This window comes from Sciurus vulgaris (genome assembly GCF_902686455.1).
Source record: "Sciurus vulgaris genome assembly, chromosome: 12".
NCBI classification, from domain to species: domain Eukaryota; kingdom Metazoa; phylum Chordata; class Mammalia; order Rodentia; family Sciuridae; genus Sciurus; species Sciurus vulgaris.
In genome coordinates, this window is record NC_136473.1 from 61,166,916 (window position 1) to 61,188,105 (window position 21,190).

Genomic DNA, 21,190 nt, shown 5'->3' on the forward strand with positions numbered 1-21,190 from the left:
TCTTTATGAAAGCCCTCTAGCCTAGGCTAACAGCTGACATCTCCAGAGTCTTCAAGTCATTTGCTTGGCCCACTGGCTCAAATGAAGTGACAGTTCTCCCAATAAGGAACTGGTTAGATGAAACTCATTTAAAGCTCATTTAAAGCTCATGGGGAGAAGAGCCTTTATAATCCCTTTCCCTTAGCTTGAATACAAGATGGCCCATTTATTTTTCCATTCTGGCCCATCAGTGAGATGTCATCACTACCAGTGATTCCTCACTAAATGCAGCCAGAGAATTCTGAAATTTCAGGAATGTTTCTGGTTTCTACTCTCTGGACTAACTTAGATTTTTCTTACTGAAAAAGCTAGATAACAGCTATCATCTACAGAAGGCTGGTTCTGCACCAGGCAGTTTCTACATGTTACCTCATGTAATACCACTTGTAAGAGGCAAGTCATAATGTGTCTATTATGATAAGACAAGGAAAGGAGAATCAGAGAGGCGATACAACTTGGTTGAGATCACAGAACTAGTACGCAGAGGATACGTAGGTTTCATCTTTGATCTCTAGGCCCTGGAAACCTTTGTTAATTTTTATCACATCACTCAGATCCTGCTCCATTCAGTTCTTTGGCGGTGGTGGGAATGGCAACAATGTTTCCATAGGATTAGAGATGGATGTTAGCCAGAGCTGCCACTGTGTGGATGAGACAGGATTCCTGTGTCTCTTGTGTCCACAGGGGAAAGAGCAAGATGACCACAGGGGAAGGAAAAGATGAGTGCTTTGCAAGGAGGGGACACTTACGCTTTGCCAGAACTCTTCTCAGGATGGTCTGCAGCTCAAAGGCAGAGATCTCTGCATCCTGTGGACATACGACCAGAGCATGTTACTGGCTCCCTATGGGAGCTGGGTGAAGCACAGAACACAGCAAGGCGTGATACATCGGGCAGTTTTCATTTGCATGTCTAACACCCCCAGGTGAGGCTGTGCTGCCCTCCCAGTCCACACTGAGTAGCTGCCTGGCCTGTCTGGGATGGTGTTTTACTATACAACACACCCTAGGCCACCATTTCTTTGCCATAGGGGATATGTTCCTGGTCTTTTTTGACCTAGTTCTTGCACACTATTTCTTCCTTTCCAGCATGTCTTCTTCGTGCTTTAAAACTCAAACCTCAGGCTTCCTGTAACACAATCTCTAAGAACTGATGCCTCCCCCATGGCTCCCCAGACATGGGTCAGGTGCCTCTGTTCACTCTGGCATGTTTGTGTAACTGATGGACAAGTCCAATGTTTAAAACCAAGATTGCCTGTCTGGGTGTCAGGTGTGTATGTGTGTGATTCAACCAGTGGGTAAATAAATCTAATGCCCCTTCCCTTGAGAAACCAGGAGGGAGGGGCTGGAGGTAGGGACATGGAGCAGATGGTAGTTTTTAGGACTTTCATGAGTCTTTGTTAAGCAGAGGGGCATTAGATGAGTTTGATGGTGGATGCTGGAGAGAGCTAAATTCCTTCACATGATGGGAGGAACTTTTGTTTTGGGAGTTCTTTAGAAAAAAGAAGGTTGAATAACTTTGTAATGGGCCTACATGGCTGAGGAATTATTTTTAGAACAGGAAGTCTAATCCTCCATTGTAAGTTGCTTGCATCCTTGAGATCTGAAACCCTTCCATGTCCCCCAAATAGCAATGCTTTTTTTTAGAAATCAAGGATAGGGGGCTGAGTTTCATGCCTGGGTTGGCATGGAACAGAGAAAATAAAAGAACTTCAAGGTGAATCCAAGAATCCTAAGGAAGAACAAACACAGAGGAGAGCTGGCCACAAGAGGAGAGGCCCCCTGCAGCGTGCAGAGGTCTGGGAGAGGATGTGGGTAAGAGGTGTGAGCTGAAATCCGGTTACATTTGCAGTTCTTCTTGGCTTCTGTTCAGTTTGTGTTCTCTCTCCCTTTAGACCCATATCTCTTTGAGGACAAACACTGTCTTTTGTTTTACATCAACACAGAGTTCAGGGCAACACCTACCTCCCCTGCCAACTGAGCAAACAGCCTCCTGAATCCATCATCAATGTCCTCCTCACCGACATCGATCTGGAAGGTGAGGCAAGAAATGGAAACAAGGGGTCAGAGCTGAGAATGTCTGCAAGGCACCACTCCCGCTTCAGCTTCCCTCTCTCTCTTATGGGCCCAGATGCTAAGGGTGTTGAGATTGTGATAAAGACCGTGTGAGGAGTTAGTGAAATATTTTCTAGTTAAAACACATGTGAGAGAAATATAAACTATGTGGAAGGAGCTATAGTTTAATTTCTCTTACAGGTATCTTTAATATCCAACCCAAGGGGCCTCTTATGATCTTCTTTATGGACTTGGAATTATAAAGACTGACAGGAATGTTCCAGAAGGATTTCAGTAATGGCTAGTGACCACTGTCTGGGAGGCATTTGGAAATTATTTAGTCTCCCCCTGGGTACATAGGACAAGCCCGGAGATTCAGCAACTGAAGGGATTACGGAGCCGCCACAGACCCTCCCAGGGAAGGAAGAGAACCCCTTCCTCTGTGATATTCTTCCTCCACTTGGATGTGTTAAAGTTGGGCCTTTTTTTCTGAAATTCTCAAGTCACATCCCTAAAAGCCCTTCAGGATTTACCACTGAATCACATTCTTTTCTAAGAGCCTGAGTAATCTTATCATCTGTGTGTCCATTTTATAAATGAGAAAAGTGAGGCCCAGCAAGGGGTGACAAGAAGCTGTCTCTGCTCAGTGCAGCATTGGTGTCCCCCACATCACCCTCCTCATGCACATGGGTGAACTTCCCACTAGTGAGCAGGGGACTGACTGGCCAGACCCCCAGTACAGCTGTGGCTGGCTCAGAAAGCAGACTCGGATTCCCAGTGCAGGGCCGTTATCCTTGGTTTCAACCTGTGTTCACTTAGTCCAAGGTGCCTCCCGAACCCTTGCCATTAGTTTTTGCTTCTCTGCTCTCTGGATGTCCAGGACAGAGTAGAAAGAATTTAAAAATTACAAGTACCTCTTCAACGTTGGCCTCAATCTCATCATCGACAACTCTAGAAATAAAAGGAAATCATGTGTTACTGGAAGGCAGGTGAACCAGCAGTGCTGCAGAAATCACTGCTAAACGGGAAGTTCAACATTTAGATCCAGATGAGCTGGGTGGGGGACTTTCTTTGTGCCCCAGGTTTCTGTGATAACACCTCCCCTAAATAGAAACTGAGGCAGAAATGATTCATTACATTTGGTTCTTTACCATATTATCACTGGCTTCCCATGCAGGGGACAGCTGGGACTCTAGTGACTCACTCAGCTCCTCGCCTTAAGGACAGTTTTTAAGTTCTATTTGAAACCCTCTGCCATTGTAAGGCCCTTGTACTGAGCCTCGGACACCGTGGGCTAAGTGTTAAGCTTCAGGTTGGGGAGGGGGCAGTGTGGTGGGTGGCCATGTGTAATTTCAACTGCAGCCTCGGAAGTGATTAGCTTGCCCCACGCACAAGAGCCAGGTCCTTCTGCACTACAGAGAGCATGGGAGGGTCTTCCTTAGGCCCCTGGGATCTTAGGCAAGGCCCTGAGAGACCTGTGTGCAGGGTCAATGCCTTGTAGAAAAAAAAAATATCAGGGGACTTCCTGTGGCTGGGGTCTGGAACAGGACTGATATCCTAGAACAGGGCAGTCAGACAGCTTTGAGGGGTAGGTAGCTCATCCTGAAGAGAGCTGAGGGAGTCAATGCTTTCTTGGGACAGTGGCTTGTGGTTGGCAGGGAGGGACAGTGTTTGACAAAGAATGGTGTCATGATACTGGCCACATCCCCATTTCCTTGTCAGTGGGCACTAAGCTGAACACACAGAGCTTCCTTCAAATATCCTGAGCTGAGAGGAAAGGCCCCTTCCTCGTGACAAGCGTTGGCAAAGAAGAGAGCCTGTCAGTGGCAGGGGAGCTGTAGCCAGGCTCTAGTGGCATTTATTTGCAGCTGCCCAGCATTGCTTTCTTCCCTTCCTCGTGGGAAATTATTTCTCTGTCCTGTATTGTCTTGGAGCATAGGCAGTTCCCTGTCCTGCCTCCCACCACAGGAACCAGCTAACCAGGTGGCTGAGCGGAGCCTGGCCTGTTGGACACACTCTATGGGAATGTGGCCCTTGGGCACAAGGTCAGAGGGGTCACTGCACTGGGGTCCTCCAGCACACCCTTGGCTGCTGCCCTTCCTGGTTTGTCTCCCAGCCTCCCTTCAATACTGGAGTCCCCCATGGCATTTCAGTGACCTTCCTTTTGTTTAAATTGCCCAGTTTGATTCTGCCCTCTGCTAATCAAGTGCCCAACTGAATATATATGGTTGAGACAGTGAACAAAGTGGCAGAAAGCCATTGTGAATTAAAACTACATGAACAATGGCAGGAAACTGATATCAACCAAAAAGGGTTCCTAAGAGCTGGGGTCTGAAGAGGAAGTGGAGGGCCTGGAGACCTGCTGACTATGGTGGGGAGAAGTTCTGAAGATGGGGTCCATTGAGATCATCACACCTTGGTGGCTGTCCTGGGCCAGGGGCCTGGGAAAGCAAGGGTTGTGCCAGCACTGCCCAGCTTTCTCCAAGTGAAGGGTGTGGGCTCACAGAGAGTTTAGTATAGGCCCTTAAGATGAAAGTGACTACTAGATAAATCAGAAACGCAATTGTGAAGTTAGATTCTGCAAGTCACTCTCCGGTCACCTCTTTCCAATGCAAAATAGTCTGAGTCTGAGGAGTTTTGTTTTTTTTTTCTTTGCTTACCTGAGTATAACACTAAAATTTCTTCAGTATGTCAATCCCCACATTTTATAGAAAGAGACACCAGCATTCAGAGCAGCACCGGTGGCTAGGAACAGGAAGGGGTGAGTGGAAAGAAGGGACCAAGCCACCTACTGGTAGTCAGCTTTCTTCTCAGAAAAGACCCGGACGCAGAAATCCCCATCCTTGTTGGGTTCGAAGGTGGAGGGCACGAGGATGTACTCTCCTGGGGGCAGCTTGAAGCGGTTGAGCACCTCCCGGAGGTTGATGAACGTGTCTGACCGCTCTCTGGCTCGCGTGGTCAGAAAGAAGTTTTTGCTGAGGTGGATGTTGGTCTGCCCTGTTAACTGATGAACAAATAGAGAAATGTGGGGTGAAGTGGCAAATAGACGTCATTTTTGTTCTTTGGGATAAAGAGATCACAGTGAAAATGACTGAATCACTTAAGATAAAAAGCCAATTTTCTTCTAAAGCAATTGGCCATAGAGGCAGGAACCCAACTCTGCAGAGATGCCTGGCTTTCCACAGAGTTCCTCAGCCTTCTCTTAGGTGACTCTAGCGGGCTTAGAGTCCCCCAGCAGGACTCTGGTTCAGTCTTACATGGTGTGGGACATACTAATAAAAGCAAAGACAAAACCAAGGGCTGAGAAGGGGTCCTGCTGCTAAACCAGGGGTAACCCAAGGCTGTGCTGTCAGTGCCACCTTCCCAGGGATGAATGCAGAGCAGGTGGGTCCAGGCACCCTATGTGCCTGCTTTAATAACTGTGGCCTTCAAAGACACAGCTACTTTGCATCTTATCTCATTCAGTTAGCACTCTGGCATAATTTAATTCACAACAGTCCAGTGAAGTAGATGTCTGACTAGTTCCACCGTGAAAGAAACTGAAGAGCAGAGAGGCGTTACTTGTTGGAGGTCACACATCCTGAGAACTGGGTCCTGGTCTTCCCTCTGCTCCCACCTTGTTTTAAGGTACAGTCCACAGGGTTCATCTTTCCCCTTTCCACTTGTTCCCAGAGCCACACAAGACTCTGACAAGCCTCCTGCAGTCTGAGGACTGTGGGTTGTCCACTCAGAACTAAACCCCGTACAGACTCTGCTGGGTCCCACACAGGCAGCAAGCCCTACAGTGGCTGTCTGGAACACCCTGCCCTGAGCGCGGACCAGTGGGATGCGGAGCCGGCGCAGCCTCAGCACGCATCCTTCCAGGCCTGCCCACGCTTCATCACGCTCCCTCAGCTCTGCAGTTTAAGACTCATGCATGTTGGCGGACCCGAGCCCCCAGCGGCAGGGGCTGGTGCTTGCCAGACGTACCTCCTCCGGAACCTGCAAAATAAAAGAACCCAATTCAGATTCTAGGAAAGCAACAAATAAAAATGCCGGCACTATGGTTGTCTTCTTTGACACCCCCTTTTCTCTAGCATTAGCAATAGCAACGAAATCAACATGGGAAGTGCTTTCCAAGGAATTCAAAGTGTTCCCACATTGTGCGAATAAAACCCCAGTCTCTATGACAGTACTGTGGATGAGCCCCTACTACCACCCCCAATTTATAGGGCATCAAACAGAGGCTTGGGGATGTGAAATGACTTGTCTGTGGTCACCAGCTAGTTGTGGCAAAGCCCATACCGAGTTCCCAGTCAAGGAAAGCCAGGCCAGGCCCACAGGAAACAACAGTATTTCTTTTAGCAAATCACTTCCCTTCTCTGGTCTTAGTTTCCCTAACTCTAAAATGGGGCCAAATGATCACCGAAGCCTTTCCCCACTCTGAAAGCCCATGACTGGACTTTCACAAGGTAGCAGAGGGCAGCTATATGCAATTCTGTTTGCATTTCCCTTGCAGCTATTCTGCTCTGGGTCTGAAGCTCCCAGCTCCATATCAGAGACCAAAGGGTCTGGAACTAGATGCATTTTTAGAACGGCCAGCCTGCCACTGATGGGTGAGCAGAGAGCCTTTTTTGGGTCCACCAGAGTGTGCTGGAAACTGGCGGAAGCCCTGCCTGGTAGCATTTGCTCTTTCCCACGGTGTAAATACTCCCCCTGGCCATTTACAGGCTGCTGTGGTGACCCTGTGCAACATGGGGCTGAGGGTGGAGAGGGGCAAGACTTCAGGAGCCAGGAGGAGTTGTGCCAGCAGGACTGGGTTCCACTCAGCAAACCAAAACGCTGCCCCCACAGTCTTCTCTGCCCCCTGAGGCTGTGAAAAGCTTTCGGTGCTGCAGAGAAGCGTGGGGTGGGGCAGTGCAGGGGCCCCAGGTTAGCTCTGTTCTCCCCAGCCCCAGTCTGGGCTGGGCCCTCAGCCTGAAGGGGAAAGGCTGCCATGAGGCTGCCCTTTGGCTGCGTCTGAGTGGGGCTTTTCTTTAGCTTGGCTGGGAATGAAAGAAGGACCTGTGGGCAGTGAGGGTGTCCAAGGGTGTCGTGGGGAGCAGGGTTCCAGTCAGCAGGGCCCTGGGGGAGTATAATGCCCGTTTGTTCTCCTGTCCTGAGACCTCCACAGTCCTAGCCAAGAACTTTGCTGGGCTCTGACCAGCTGGACCTGTTGGCTCAGTCTAGCCCTCACAATATTTCTTGATGTGACCCAGAATATTCTGTTCTCAGTTCAAGTCTCCTCTGTTCTCTGGAGCTTGGTGGACCAACCAGAACATCAGGCCTGGGGGATGTGAGAAGGGACGTGAAAGCCATTTTCAGAGTAGAACTCCCAGATACTGGCTATGGGAGTCCAGAGAAGGGCTGGGAAGTCCCTGGTGACACACACCCCCAGTAGGAATTTTCTTGAGTGAGCTGCTGCTAAGCCTGGCTGGGCCTGTGGCTTTGCTTTTGCTTAACAAAGATCCCTGTCCACTGTCCCATCCCCAACTCTGCCTTGGGATCAGCAGTCCATGCCAGGAGATTGAGACAAGCCAAGGGAGAAGGGAAGGGAAATCGGGAGCCCTGCCTCTGCTCTGCCCGCACCTCGTAGATGCCAAAGCCAATGGTGTGCATGTCCTCGCCCATCTTCCTCTGCCGCCGCCGGTGCTTCTGGATAAGACCCACCAGGAAGGTACAGCCACTCTCCCCATCCTCCTGGTCTTCATCCTCCTCCTCCAGCTTGATCAGGTACTGAGGGTTCATCCAGAAAGTGTCTACAGCCAGAGAGGGGCAGAGGAGCCCAGCTTTGAGCAGGTGTGCATGGGGGTTAGGGGAGCAGGTGTGCACAGGGGCTGGGGCTGCTGGGAGAGGGATGGACAGAAGGGAGCTGGAAGAAGCTGAGGAACCAGGGTGGAGCCCCAGCAGGGTGGCTGGATGGGACGGGTAGAAGTGGGCTTCTATGGGAGAATGGCCTGCACTTGCCTGGATATCACCTGGACCTAAATTAGGACCTCCCCCTTGCACTTCTCTCTTGCCCTTGGGTTACCTCCTCTGGGAATTCTTGTCACCCTGGAAGGGAGGGTGGATAGAGCTGTGGCTCCCCCTAGTGGTTGCTTTCGCACACAGAGCTCTTGGGGGGAGATCACAGTGCATCCCTTGGGCTTGGGTGAGGGGATTCCCATGTCTTTTCTCTACATTCTAGCTTGCACCCCTTACCCCTCAGTGAACCCTGAGGCCACAGACACCTGTGCATGATTTCGGTTTCTGTGTTCCTTGTCTTAGGCCTATCCCTTGGCCCATCCCTGTGGTGTCTGTAAACTCTTCATATCCAAAATTCATTCACAAGAAGAAGCTGAGAGTTATTCGTGCTCAAGGGTAATTACGCTGATAACCTTTTAATACCTAATGGAATACAATCTAATGGTGGAAGTAAAGGCACCGTCTTGTGCAGAGGTCAGCAGGAATGACCTCACAGGCTGCTGCCTATTATTGTAATTTAAGTTTTGTTGGCACATAGCCATGCCCATTCACTGAAGCATGGCTGCCTTGGGGCTACCACAGAGGAGTTAAGCAAATGCTTTGGAGAATGACTGGCCCATAAAGCCAAAGTGTTTACTGTTTGATTCTTTGGAGAGTGTTTGCTAATCCCCGAACTAGTGGATAGGGGAGGCATATTTGTGGGTGGCAGAGGGCTTTCCTGGTGGTAGCATCTGGGACTACCAACTGGTGACTGTATATTTGATCTGAAGGTACTGGTCAGCTATTTGCTCTGTGGGCTTGGCATACCATGTAAGAGCCTCAGTTTCCTCATTTGTAACAGAGAATCAATACATGACCATGACCTGCTACCAGGGTACTTAAAGATTGACTCCATAGTCAGAATGCTTAGGTTCAAATTCCAGCAAGCTGTGTGACCTTGGGAAAGTCACTTCACCTCCCTGAGCCTCAGAACCCTCACCTTAAAGAGAGAGGTAACCAAGATGTTTTAAAGAAAGATTAAGTGGAGTAATATATAAAAAGCATGTTAGGACAGTTCCCAGCACTGACTGTATGCTCCACAATTGCCTGATGTCCTCAGGATCACCACAGTTTCTAAGGGAATGGGGGAGTAGGGATGGAACCACCAAGCAGAAGAGGGGACTGACAAAGGCTGGACCAGAGGAGAAATCCTCATCCCACCTGAGTAGGGCCCAGTCAGCATTTGCCGAGTGAACTGGGCACACTAGCAGGTCACGGGCAACAAGGGCCTGATGTGCTGGAGCCTGGGTGGGTGAGGTTCTCCTTCAGGACTTGGCTGCTTGGGCTTAGGGTTGGTAAAGTAACTCATCCGGGTGATATGGGATTCAACACGGCCGTTGTGGGCCTGGCAGAATGTCGATGTACCCGGGGATCTAGGCCTGAAGGGAACTTCAAAGAAAGAGCTAGACTTTTTGGAGGCAAATGAATGCAGGAGGCTATGGGGCTGAGAAAATGGAGAAGGTGTTGAGACTGAGGGTCCCAGTCAGAAGGAGTGGCCTCTCCCTTGGCCGTGAGGCTGGGTAGAAGTACACCTATCAGGGAAGGAGAGGGGAGCCCTGTGGCAGCAGCCCTTACTCGGGTAGTTCCTGCAGCCTCCTGCCGTGGAGCCCCGCCTCCAGTTCCCGTCCATCTTGGTGAGTTTCCACTTCTTGTAGCTGTCGCTGGTGAGGGTGTCCGGGGTCAGGTTGCAGATCTCCAGGCGGGAATAGTGCCTCAGGAAGTCGCTGAGAGACATCCTGACAGAAGCAGAGACAAGGGCATCCTGGGTTACAGGAGGACACGTTGGTCAGCCTTGACCTTATGCCAAATCAAGGACAGGCAGAGAAGCACCTTGGGGCTGAAGAGTAGACACAGGCACTTATGGTAAACTGTGTCCAATGATAAGTGGTCGTCAGGGTGGCGCAGACACACAGCCTGAGGGTCCACTGCTGTTACTGAGGGGCTGAAACTGGATGAATCTCCAGAAAATGGAGAGGAGAAAGGCCCCATTTCTCCCTCTTTTCTCTTGGGGTCTGAACATGACAGAAGGAATAACTCTCTCAGTCTTCTTTGTGAAGCTGCTCAGCATGTAAACCCCACCATTGAGATGGGTCCATTGAAGAGGCTGAAAGGCTGAAGAAGTTTTTTTTTTTTTGGTACCAGGGATGGAAGCCAGGGTTACTCAACCACTGAGTCATATCCCCAGCCCTTTTTCACATTTTATTTACAGACAGGGTCTCACTGAGTTGCTTAGGGCCTCATTACATTGCTGAGGCTGGCTTTGAACTCACGAGCTTCCTGCCTCAGCCTCCTGAGTTGCTGGGATTACAGGTGTGCACCACTGTGCTGGGCTGAAGAAATTTTTTGTTCAGGGTCTTATAATGGATTTAAAACAACAAAATCAGAATCCCATGCTGTGTGTCCTCAGCATTTTCCAATAAAGAACACTGGGGCAGACCCAGCTTCCCCAAAGCCTCTGCTGATCTTACCAGAACTCCCCGTCTTCATGCCGCCTGGTGAGCCTTTCCCTCACCTCTGGGTCTACAGTGTTCCAGTTTGGGCAGCTGGAAAACAAAGCAACAAGAGAGCCTTAGGGACAGGTGTATGACAAGAACTTCTCCCTGTGGCTCCCAGGATGAGGAGCAGGGACTCCCACTCTCAACCAGACTCCAGAAAGGGGGAAGTCACTTCCACCTGGCTCAGAGTCACACCTAAGCAGTGATAAAGCACCCTGAGGAGTAGAGAACACAGTGCAGGTGCAAACAAGGAAGCTCTTCTGGAAGATGGTGGGAGGAGTCCAGAAATGAACACAGCCCATCAGAAGGTGGTGAAGGGGCATCGGCTGCCCAAACTCAGATGGGCTTGGTAGCTTTTCTAGGGGCAACTGAAAAACCAACAAGGAGCTCCTCATTCTGCCCTCTGCAGCTAAGCCGGAAGGAATTCTTGGCAGGTGTCTGTCTGCGGAGGTCAAGGTTGCCTGGGGCAGGTTGGAGAAAAGGTGGAAGAACTGGAGGTGCTGGGCTGGGGAGGAGCAGGGGGAGCCAGGAGGGAGGCTCAACTGAGCATTTACCCCACATAGTTGAAGGCCTAAGAGGCCTGCCAGGAAGCCCTGGAGGTCAACAGAGGGTTGGCTTTTGGTCTGGGCACAAAGTTCATGTCCTTGGAATGGAAGTGCTAACAGGATGAGAGGTGCTTTTTTTTCCCCAGAATGCTCCAAAGCAGGGTGAATTTGAGTGAGGGAAGGGATCAGCCATGAGTTGGGAAAGAATTAGCACCACAGGAGCCCTGGGCCTGGAGAAAGGTATCCAGGCTGCTGGGGGCAGTGTCCTGGTGCAAAGGGCACCTGGGCACAGGCCCCACTCAATGTGGCCTATGCTCTGTGAGCCTGTTTCCCAGCACAGCACACAGGGCCTTCAACTCTCTGTCTCAGCAGGATCTCCTAGCGGGATGCACCCCACCCAGGCCCCCACCCTGCTGCATCTCCTCACTTGTCATTCCACTTCCCGGTCCACTCCACCTCTCCCCAGGGATTTCGGATTCGGATCAGTTTCTGCAGGCTTCCTCCACTTTCAACCTGAAGGATCAGATGAGAGAGGAAGGAGAGGTTGAGTGCCAGCCAGGCCTGGAGGGATGCAGACTCTAAGCTCCACAGGACCTCAGGCCCTTGGCTGAGCCAAGGGGGTTGTTTGTGAGGGAGGATCATCAAAGGTAGAAGGGGTTTGACCCTCAGGTTCCCCTGCTCTTGGAGAATGGGACTCTCTAATTTTTGTTGTCAACTTGAGGCACAAGCACACTTGTTTTAGGGTCTGGGTTGGCATGCTTCCACTCAATCTGTTCAACCAACTGGAATAGGATGCGCTTTTGTCACAGGTGCTCAGAGAAGCTTTACCACTACTTGAAAGAACATGGATGAAAATAAGCAGACACAGCATGTGAATCTTTTTGTTTTGTTTTGAAGCAGAGCCTCACTATGTAGCCCAGGCTGCCCTCAAGCTCCTGGGCTCAAGCAGTTCACCTACCTCAGCCTCCTGAGTAGTTGGGACTACAGGTGAGATACCATACCCAGCTAGGTGGGAATCTTGAGTTCTGGATTGGGGCTGTGGTGGAGAACTTTTGCACTAGAAATTTCTAGGGCATTTTGGGCAACTGGGGAAATATAACTAATTGAATCATCTAGTATGTTAGATGATGTTATTGAATTAATGTTTATTTTCTTGGTCATGCCAGTAGTGGGCTCATGTAAGAGGATTCGTTATTAATAGGAGATAAATGCTGAAGTATGTATAAATGAAGTGTCATGACCTCTGCAACTTACTTGTAAATGGCTCAGAAAAAAACAGTTTGTACACATTGAGAAGACATATGTGGCAAAACATTAGTGATTGTTGAGTCTAGGGATGTAAAGTTTGGATGTTTATTATGCTATTCCTTCAACTTTTCTGTAGACTTGAACATTTTCAGCATGTTAAGGATGGAGGGAAGTTTAAAAAAATCAAAGTTAGGGGGCTGGAGGTGTAGTTCAGTAGAGTCACATGCTTGGTGCAAGTCCCTGGGCTTAATCCCTAGTGCCAGAAAAAGAAGGGAGGAAGAAAGGAGAGGAAATGGAAGAGAGAAAGGAAAAGAAAGAGAAAGAAAGGAAGACAGCAGCTGATGATTACCAAATGTGCACAAGATCTTGGGTCAGGTTGTGTTTGGTAATTAACAGTGAACTTTGCGGCTCAATTGTGTTTATAGTAACAACAATACAGACAGCAAGGACAGTCACTTATGTAGTGTGTCAGGCCCTGTCTAAGCACTTTACATATATTAATTTGAATCACCACAACCATCTTCCACTGGGTAATATTATTATTTCCACTTCAAGAATGAGGAAACTAAGAAACTTATAAACAAATAACTTGCCCAGTTCAAGCAGCTGGCAGGAGGCAGGGTTCTGCTTGAACATGGACACTCGTGTTGTTTTAAGAACAAGTGTGAAAGCAATTTTTTTTTTTTTTTTTTTTTTGTACCAGGGATTGAAATCAGAGGTGTTTAACCACTGAGCCACATCCCTAGTGGCTCAGTGGTTCTTTTTTTTTTTTAGAAACAGGGTCTTACTTAGGGCCTTGCTGATTTGCTGAGTCTGGCTTTGAATTCAAGATCCTCCTGCCTCAGCCTTCAGAGCCGCTGGGATTATAGGCATGCGCCAACGCGCCCTGCACGAAAGCGTTTTAAAGGGTATAAAACTCTATACGGATGCAAAGTGCTAGTTTTGTTGCTTGTTTGTTTTTTAAGCTGGACTGGAGAGTGTGGCTCTCACGAAGTAAAGAAGACTGGGTGGAACTGCGGCCAGCAGGGGGCAGCGCAGCGCGCCGTCGGTGTGGGGACAGGGACATTCTTGTCCAGCCTGAACTTCAAGAATATTAGGCCTGTGGGAGCGCCGGGGCCCCACCCAGGGCAACCACTGGCAAAAATGCACCTGTGGCCACCGTGTAGGGAGAGCAGGCGCCTTGCCCCAGGGGCGAAACGTTACCTCCTCGGCTCCGGTGACTGAATATGCGTGTCCCTTCACCAGCTTCTGATACGTGACGGCTTCGGAATCTGCGGCGCTGGTGATCTGCAAACACAGCGACAATCAGCTGTCGCCACCACGCCCACGCTGCCTCTTTCCATCCCTCCCTCTTGTCCTAATACCAAGGGCACGGGGACTCACAACAGCGGGGAACAGAGGCTAAGGGAGGAGGCGCAGAGCTGCGCTTCCCGCATCTGCGCTTCCCGCTGCCACCTTCAGATGTGGAATCGCCAGGAACCACCAGAGAGAAGGCGACCTGTGACCCTCTGTGAGGGGGAGCACAGCATTCATGTGTGAATGGTGCACTCACAGATTTCTGCAGTCAGAGGAGGGCGCAAAACGGCGCACCTTGGATGGAGGGCCTGTGGGAGGCATCGTGGCTAAAGTCAGGCAACATGGGTGGCCCAAATTTCCTGATCCTCCATGCTCTGGGTTCTAGCCCAGCCCAATAGCATGGTTTAAATACCATGGCGGTTGTTACCCCTCTGAGTTCAAATTTGCTGCTGTTACTTTAGAAGGTCCTTGAAGTCCTTCCTTTCCCATCTGTTCTGCTGAAGGTTGTTAATTTTGTCTTGGTTAACAGGAAGAAAGGCTGGGAATGGAACTGGTCTTTTGGGGTCTGGCAGATTCTGGTGCCAAAAGTCAGGGCTTCTTATCTATATCCCTAGATGGGACCAGAATCTCAGATGGGACAGGGTTTGGGTATTGGCACAGGCTTTGTCTGGATGCTCCGGGGGATAGCACATCCACCCACCTCCCACCCCCTGGTCAGGTTTGCCTGCAAGGCTATTATGAAGAAACAGTTCCTTCCTGTGCCCTCCCAAGTCTTCCTACAGTGCCATCAGCCCTGCGGCAGAGTGAGGGAAGGCTTTGGGCTTTGGGTGCTGCCCTCTAGGAGTGGGGACGGGTGGCGAGGTATCAAGACCAGCGGATGGCAGGGGGCTCTCAGGGACTCTTTGGTTTGGGGATAGAGGTGATTCAGAGCAGGGTGAGAAAGCTGGGGAGGTAAGGGCTGGAGACACCATCACCCCGTCAATTGCACACCAGACAGTCTGACTGTTGCCTAGCAACCCCAGTTTTCCTGATGATGAGAAACATGGTGGACGAGGGATGCATTAATGTTGTATGGGGCAGTGGGTTTCCTCTGGCACTGCTGGGACCTCCCTTCAGCCAAAGCAGACTGGGGATGAGTTTAAGGAGGGAGGACTTACATCAATAGAGCAGCCAAGGAGAGAGCCTTTCTGCAGAGCCTTCTGGATGATCTTGAACAGGTTAGGAGGGGCCTTCTTTAACTCATACCACTCAGCAATGCCTCCAGTGAAGTCCTCAAAGCCCTCGGTGGTGGCACCTCCTGAGAGCGCTTCGTAGCATCCGTTGATCCTACGGGAAGGGAATGGATGCTATCCCTCAAACCTCAGGGTACCACCCCACTTGCACTCTGACCTCCCCGTCACACCCCCCTCCACATTTTTGATGCTCGTGGGACCGTCTGCTCTCATTCTTCTTGGTTTTGTCTCCAACTTCAGTGTCCAGGAAGGCCAGCTACCCTCTCCACAGTCACCATTTCTCTGGTACTTTGTGAAGTGTTTTGAAAATCTCACAGAACCTGAGTTGGCAGGACCTTACTGATGATCTGATCCAGCCTTCCATATTGATTCTTTCTACATCTTGAAGGGAAAGGCACAGTCTGCTAACTGGCTGTTTGGCATTTAGAGCTTAAAAATGACAATTCAATAATGAAAGCCGCTTCCCTGAGAAACATGCAGTGGGTTCGTGTGGGCTTATTGCTCCTGAGTAGCTGTGCTAGGGGCTGGAAGCTTCTCTAATTCAGTACTTAAGCTCTGGGACTTAGAAGTATTGCTCAAACTCAGGTTCCCTCAGCTGAACCCGGCCCTCCTTCCTGGCATGGGGCTGAAAGGAACAGAAATCCACTTGCTATCTTCCAGCTAGGTTACCTTCACGGAGGGAGTCTGTGTAGTATGGCCATGCCAAGGCCCTTCTGGAGAGGGCTGATGTGCTGAGCACTGGACAAACTTGACTCTGGGAAAGCTGGATGGGAAGCAGCTGGGAGGAGTATGGGAAAACCACTTCAAATCAGCTACACCATATAGTCTTGACAAATGCCCCCAGTTTTCCTACTTCTCAATGGATAGTTTTGCCCATTGGCAAAAATTGCTATTTTTAGTTGGTGAATATGTAATAGGACCTGTCAAAGAAACAAAGTTCCTTCTCAAGTCCAGCACAGTCAGCTTCAAAACTCGTTTCTGTGCATTTGGTTAAAAATGGCAACGGCTATCATTTGTCAGCGTACCATGTGGTTTAGCACCCTGTGTTCATTATCTTCTTGAATTTAGAACCCAATTTGGGCCAAAAGATTCCTTTTTATAGAATAGAACTTCTACTCAAAACAGTCCTTGAATAGCTCCTGTATTTTGGAAGGCAGGGAGGACAGGCCAACAGAGTGTTGGGAGAGGGCACGGTCACTTACTTGGCGTAGGCCTTCTCCAGCAGGGCACTCCAGAACTCACTCCCCTCGGCTGAATGCACAAAAAGCAGCTCCCCATCCTTGGTAGGCAGCCGGTCGTCCACCACCACCTCCACCCACTCGCCATACTGCCAGAACTGAAGGACAAGGGATGGGGGGAGAGGTGTGGGACGGGCTGGAGGAGGAGCTGGTGGCAGCACTGGGACCCCAAGTCTCAGTTGCATCTGGCTTCCTCCTGCCCAGACCCTCGCTGTAGGCTCCAGAGCCAATCCCAGAGGAGGTGCCCCTTTAATTTCCTCCTGCAGGAAAGTCTGCATGAAGGACAGAGGGGCTTGTCCATTCCTCCAAATCCACACCCATCTCTTTAAAACTAGTATTTCTCATTAATCAGCATAAAGGGAAATGACTTTGACATTTTGTCCCAAGCTCAGATAATGATTTTTTTTTTTTTTTTTTTAACTTAGGAATTACTTCCTATATACCCTGCTATATACCTCCTTGTACTGTTTTTGGAGTCCCCCTGGCCCCTGGCCATGGCCATTCTGGAAGGGTCCCATATCATGAGCAGGTTGGGAGCTTCCTGCTCACTGTCATTTTCCTCTGTAAAGTAGTGCTGGTCTTTGGAGTCTGCAAACATGAAGGACTGGAGAATCCAGCCAAGCTAGGGGACTGTGCCAAGTACTGGGACCTGGTGAGAAGGAGCCTGAGCCCACCATAAACTGACCTGGAAGTGGAAGATCCCTGCATAGTTCTCCTGGAAGCTTTGGTCTAGAGGGACGACTCGAGCCAGGATTTCTTCATTCAAGGTAAGGGAGGCAATGGCTGCCAGCAACCAGCAGTCACCTGAGAACAGTGCAAGGAGCTCTTATCAGAGGGGTCTCAGTACCTGGGGGGTGTTAAAAATCCGGTCCCCACCTCAGGGGGCTTGAAGCCTAAGATGACCTGCAAATAGATGGAACAATATTTCAGATAGTCCTTATCTGAGGTCTAAGGGTTTGAGGAATAATACTGAGGGTAAAACATTATTGGGTCGGTGTCTGGGTGGAGAAGGCAAAATTCATTCCGCTGAAGACTCAGAACCCTGCAGTGGCTCCACTGTGTCCTGGGAGCCCAGTTCTGTGCCTGACACAGGCGCTGTGACTGTGTGGAGTGAATGAATCCAACTTGGCAGTAGAAGTTTCTGTGAAAAGAGGCGTTGAAGGGGAGTTTGAGTGAGAGGAAGGAAGTGCAGTGATAGATGGGATGGGGTCAAATGTTGCATGTCTCCTGGGAGGAGGTTCAGAGACAAGGCAAGAGACAGAAATGGAATAGCCAGCCATGAGTCAGCAGGCAGGAAGCTGGACAGCCCTCAGGATCCCTACCAACAGGGCAAAGGGCAATTCTACGATGTGGGCACCAGGCAGCAAGTGGATGAAGATGGGGACAATGATATGGGCAGCTGGTTGGGTAGTCATCCCCTCTCTGAGTCTCAGGACCTTCCTCTGTGATAGGTGTGAGCACACGTGTGAAGAACACAGCACATGCATGGCACCTGTGGCAAGGGCTCAGCTTGGCTCAGCAAGCACCACTGCAGGTAGAAGCAGCCTGGCATCAGCAATAGCACAAGATGGTTTGTGGGGAGGGATCATGTTAACCACAAAATACCAAGAAAGGGGGGTCTGGGAAGAGGAAAAGGGTGTTTATTCCATTCTTAAGAAATATGCCCTTGCTTAAAATTTCCCATGACAATAATAGGAAAGAGCCTCAGAGGAGATTAATTGAGATTAATTCATTATTGGATTTATTTTTGTTGATTGACAGGTTTATTAGAAATGTTAGTGAAGTTCACTGAATTCTGACTTCTGATTGACTACGTAGTACCCTCAAGGCTCTTGAACTAGATTGTCCTATTGGTGTGTAGACAGATTGCATACAGCTCTTTGAGGTCTGGATATGCTAATGATAGATCCACAGTATGTGGAGACATATTCCTCTCTAAGTAGTCAGGAGGTAACCAAAGGAAGTTAAACAAATTCTCTTTAAATTAGGTGGGTGATGCAGGGTTGTAGGTTCACCTGTACTTTTCCACTGAGCAACTGTTGCTGTCCTCCTGGTAACCCTAACAGTCCTCCCTCCCTGCCTTCTCAATCTGCATGGTTTCAGTATCACTGACTCTGTTCCCAATTCCAGAGGAGACCTGAGGCAATCTATGCATCACATTTGCCTGGCTTCAGTGGAGGGGTCAAGAGTGTGCTGTGACCCAGCCAGAGCAGATGAGGTGCCATGACACTTTCCTGGGGCTTCTGGGAGAGTGGACAGGTGCCTTTTTCTGCATTGAATCTTTGAAGATGTACATTCTGCTACTGCTAAAGCTACTTCTGTGGAAGGAGCAGCCTGTCTGCATAGGAGGCCAGGGCAGAAGAACAGTTGCTGAGAGATGCAGAGAGAGACAACAAACCATTTGAACCCCTGAATCCAGCTATACCTGAAGCCACACCTGCCTTGCACTTTTATATGAACTGATAATTTCTGTTTCCTCATCTGTTATGCAAGGCTAACAAGTTCCTGCTTCTCTACTGCTAGGGGACCTTGGGCAAAAACTATTTTTTATTGAGCCCTTCTTATGTTCTGACCAGTGTTCTACGAGCTTCAGGTTCATTGTTTCATTTATTTCTCACAACAGTTCTGAGGACAGTGTTAGAAGCTCTCTGACATGTTGAGGAGAGAAATTTGGCAGTGACTATTTTAAACTCTGACTAGGGGTAAGCTGCTGAGGAGTCCCTGATTGGTACTGATGGAAATCTATCTGGAGGGGCTTTTCTTGCCTAGTTCCACAGGGTGCCTTGTATGGACACATTGATCAAGAAGACAGATGACCTTCAGGCCTTTTCTAAGCATCCACTGCTCTTCCATTCCAATTTTATCAAACTCTTCACGGCTAAGGATCAGTTCACCATGTGCCAGTCACTCCTGGGGCCATGAGACCCCACCCCCTTTTAATCAATTTATTCCTCTTCCTCCAACATGGGATCTGTTCATGACTTTAGTCCTTCCTTGGGAATCTGAAGATATCTGTGATTGTTATTTTCATCCTCATTGAGTGTATTTGAAATTTCTAGGAATCTTGCAAACTGCTTAGATTTGAATCTGTCAGGAACACACAGAGGTAAAAAGGTTTGTGGGTAAAATGGGCCCACGTATAAGGATTCTGGCAACAGGAATCCTGAACCAGTTACTCCCACAGTTCCTATGTGATTTCCTACTAAATCCCTGAGCATCCTCCTAGGAGCTTCCTGGGTCTGTCTGATTCCAACCATGTACATATCAATGTCCTTTTGTTCTATTCACCTTGGTCCCCAAGAATCAACACTTTTGTATCATGCATGTATGGCAACACACAAGCATGTCTGTGGGATGGTCAGCTGCTTTTGCAATCTCAGTGGTCATGGCTGACTGTGCTACTATTCAAGGGACATGACTCTGGATGCATGAAGGACTGGCTTCAGTAGTGGTACTATATACGTGTGTGTGTGTGTGTGTGTGTGTGTGTGTGTGTGTGTGATACATTTAGGTCAGGGCTCAGATTAGGTCTATGCCCCTATCTCAGATTAACTGCTTACTACCAGACCTGGATGCTCTTGTCACATCCTGGAAACCAGTGGCCATGCTTTGTGGCTTTCAGTTTTCTTCCTTCAGGTCCCAGAAGTATCTCTCCTGCCCACCTGCTGGAAGTTAGGTCTCATCTCACTCATCCCTTGCTTACTTGTCTCCTCCAAAAGGATCTTCATCCTAGAATGGTTCCTAGGGGATGACTCTGGATTTCTAGATTAAGTTACCTGCTTGACGTCACATGACTTGGACGGGGCAGAGCCAGGATCAGAACCTGGACCTCTTCACCTCTCATCTATGTTTTTTCCACTAGCAGTAATTTAAAAACCAATGAACCACTAACATTTGTATACTTTACAGTTGACAAAGAACATCTTACATATTTTAACCTTCACATAAATCTTTGGAGATGATTATCATTATTATAATCACCTTTTCAAGATGAAGAAATTGAAATTCAGGAAGTCCATAGATTAGATAATTGGGGGGTCTTGCATGCAAAAACTCTGAATCCAAATCCTGGACTTTAAGAATGATCCCTGGATAGTAATTTCTTTTGGTTAAGAGTATCTGATTCCTATAACTAAAGCGATCCACTAGTAACAACGAATTGTAATTCAAATCTAAAACTAAGGGGTAATATGTTAGCAGCTTCCTTTAGTTTAATAACAATACCCTTGGTTCATTAAGTAGTAAAACATGTCACCTATTCAATACAACATAATTCACCAAAACATGACAATTTGTCATTGCACAGCTGAGACAATGGTACTAAGATCACAGCAAAGGCCAGAGGAAACAAGTTACATGCATTTTAGTCAAAATTTCAAAAAGTTTTTCATCCCTTTTCACACTCTAGAGTTGAGGGAGGCTTGAGGCCATGATACGAACATCTTGACTTATAATAAGGTGGAAGCATTCAATCCTATTTTTATGCTTGATTCTTTAGCTAGCTTGCTCCCTTGCCCCAATCAGCAAAACATTTTGAAGTTTAAAAGCTCCTTACCTAGCCAATTTTTTTGATTTCTTTTAATATCTGCTCATAGGAACTTCCTCAGTTGCAAGATCTGCATGGTGATTACAATACTCTGCACAGGTCTGGTGCTAAAGGCTTCACATGCATTATAACATGATCATCTCCTTTCATTGTCACCAAACAGTCCAGGGTAGTTACTTTTATCCTTCTGTTTCATAGTTGAGGAAACTGAGGTTTGAGGGGTTTGAGTGGCTCACCCCCAGGCTCCTGCTAATGAGTGCCTGTCACGTTGGCCTGAGTATTAGAAGTGTTTAATGTATAACCCACATGATCTGCTATGAAAAAAGGCTGGTGTCAATTTCAAATTCACTAATTCAAAAGACACTGTCTGGGGACTTTTGTCCTTAAGAGGACATCTGCATAGTGTTTTTTCTCTCATTGGCTTCCTGCTCACTCCACCTGGATGGCCCATATCTACAAGATTTCTCCCCACAACCAC

At 48.7% G+C, this 21,190-nt stretch overlaps 1 protein-coding gene across 2 annotated transcripts in view; it reads right to left on the minus strand.

Moving 5' to 3' along the window:
• Nucleotides 1-21,190, minus strand: part of CAPN2 (calpain 2) — a 52,169-nt gene that overhangs the window by 7,683 nt on the left and 23,296 nt on the right. Inside the window, exons 3-15 of one of the 2 annotated variants that reach the window (XM_079106681.1) lie at nt 16,852-16,970; nt 16,131-16,264; nt 14,854-15,022; nt 13,604-13,687; nt 11,580-11,665; nt 10,581-10,655; nt 9,688-9,848; nt 7,699-7,868; nt 6,061-6,072; nt 4,884-5,095; nt 3,006-3,042; nt 2,002-2,067; nt 789-846 (exon numbers count right to left, since the gene is read on the minus strand). In XM_079106681.1, coding sequence (XP_078962807.1) covers nt 789-846; nt 2,002-2,067; nt 3,006-3,042; nt 4,884-5,095; nt 6,061-6,072; nt 7,699-7,868; nt 9,688-9,848; nt 10,581-10,655; nt 11,580-11,665; nt 13,604-13,687; nt 14,854-15,022; nt 16,131-16,264; nt 16,852-16,970 — 1,383 coding nt within the window. The remainder of the gene's footprint in view (nt 1-788; nt 847-2,001; nt 2,068-3,005; nt 3,043-4,883; nt 5,096-6,060; nt 6,073-7,698; nt 7,869-9,687; nt 9,849-10,580; nt 10,656-11,579; nt 11,666-13,603; nt 13,688-14,853; nt 15,023-16,130; nt 16,265-16,851; nt 16,971-21,190) is intronic. The other variant, XM_079106682.1, reaches the window with a different exon arrangement.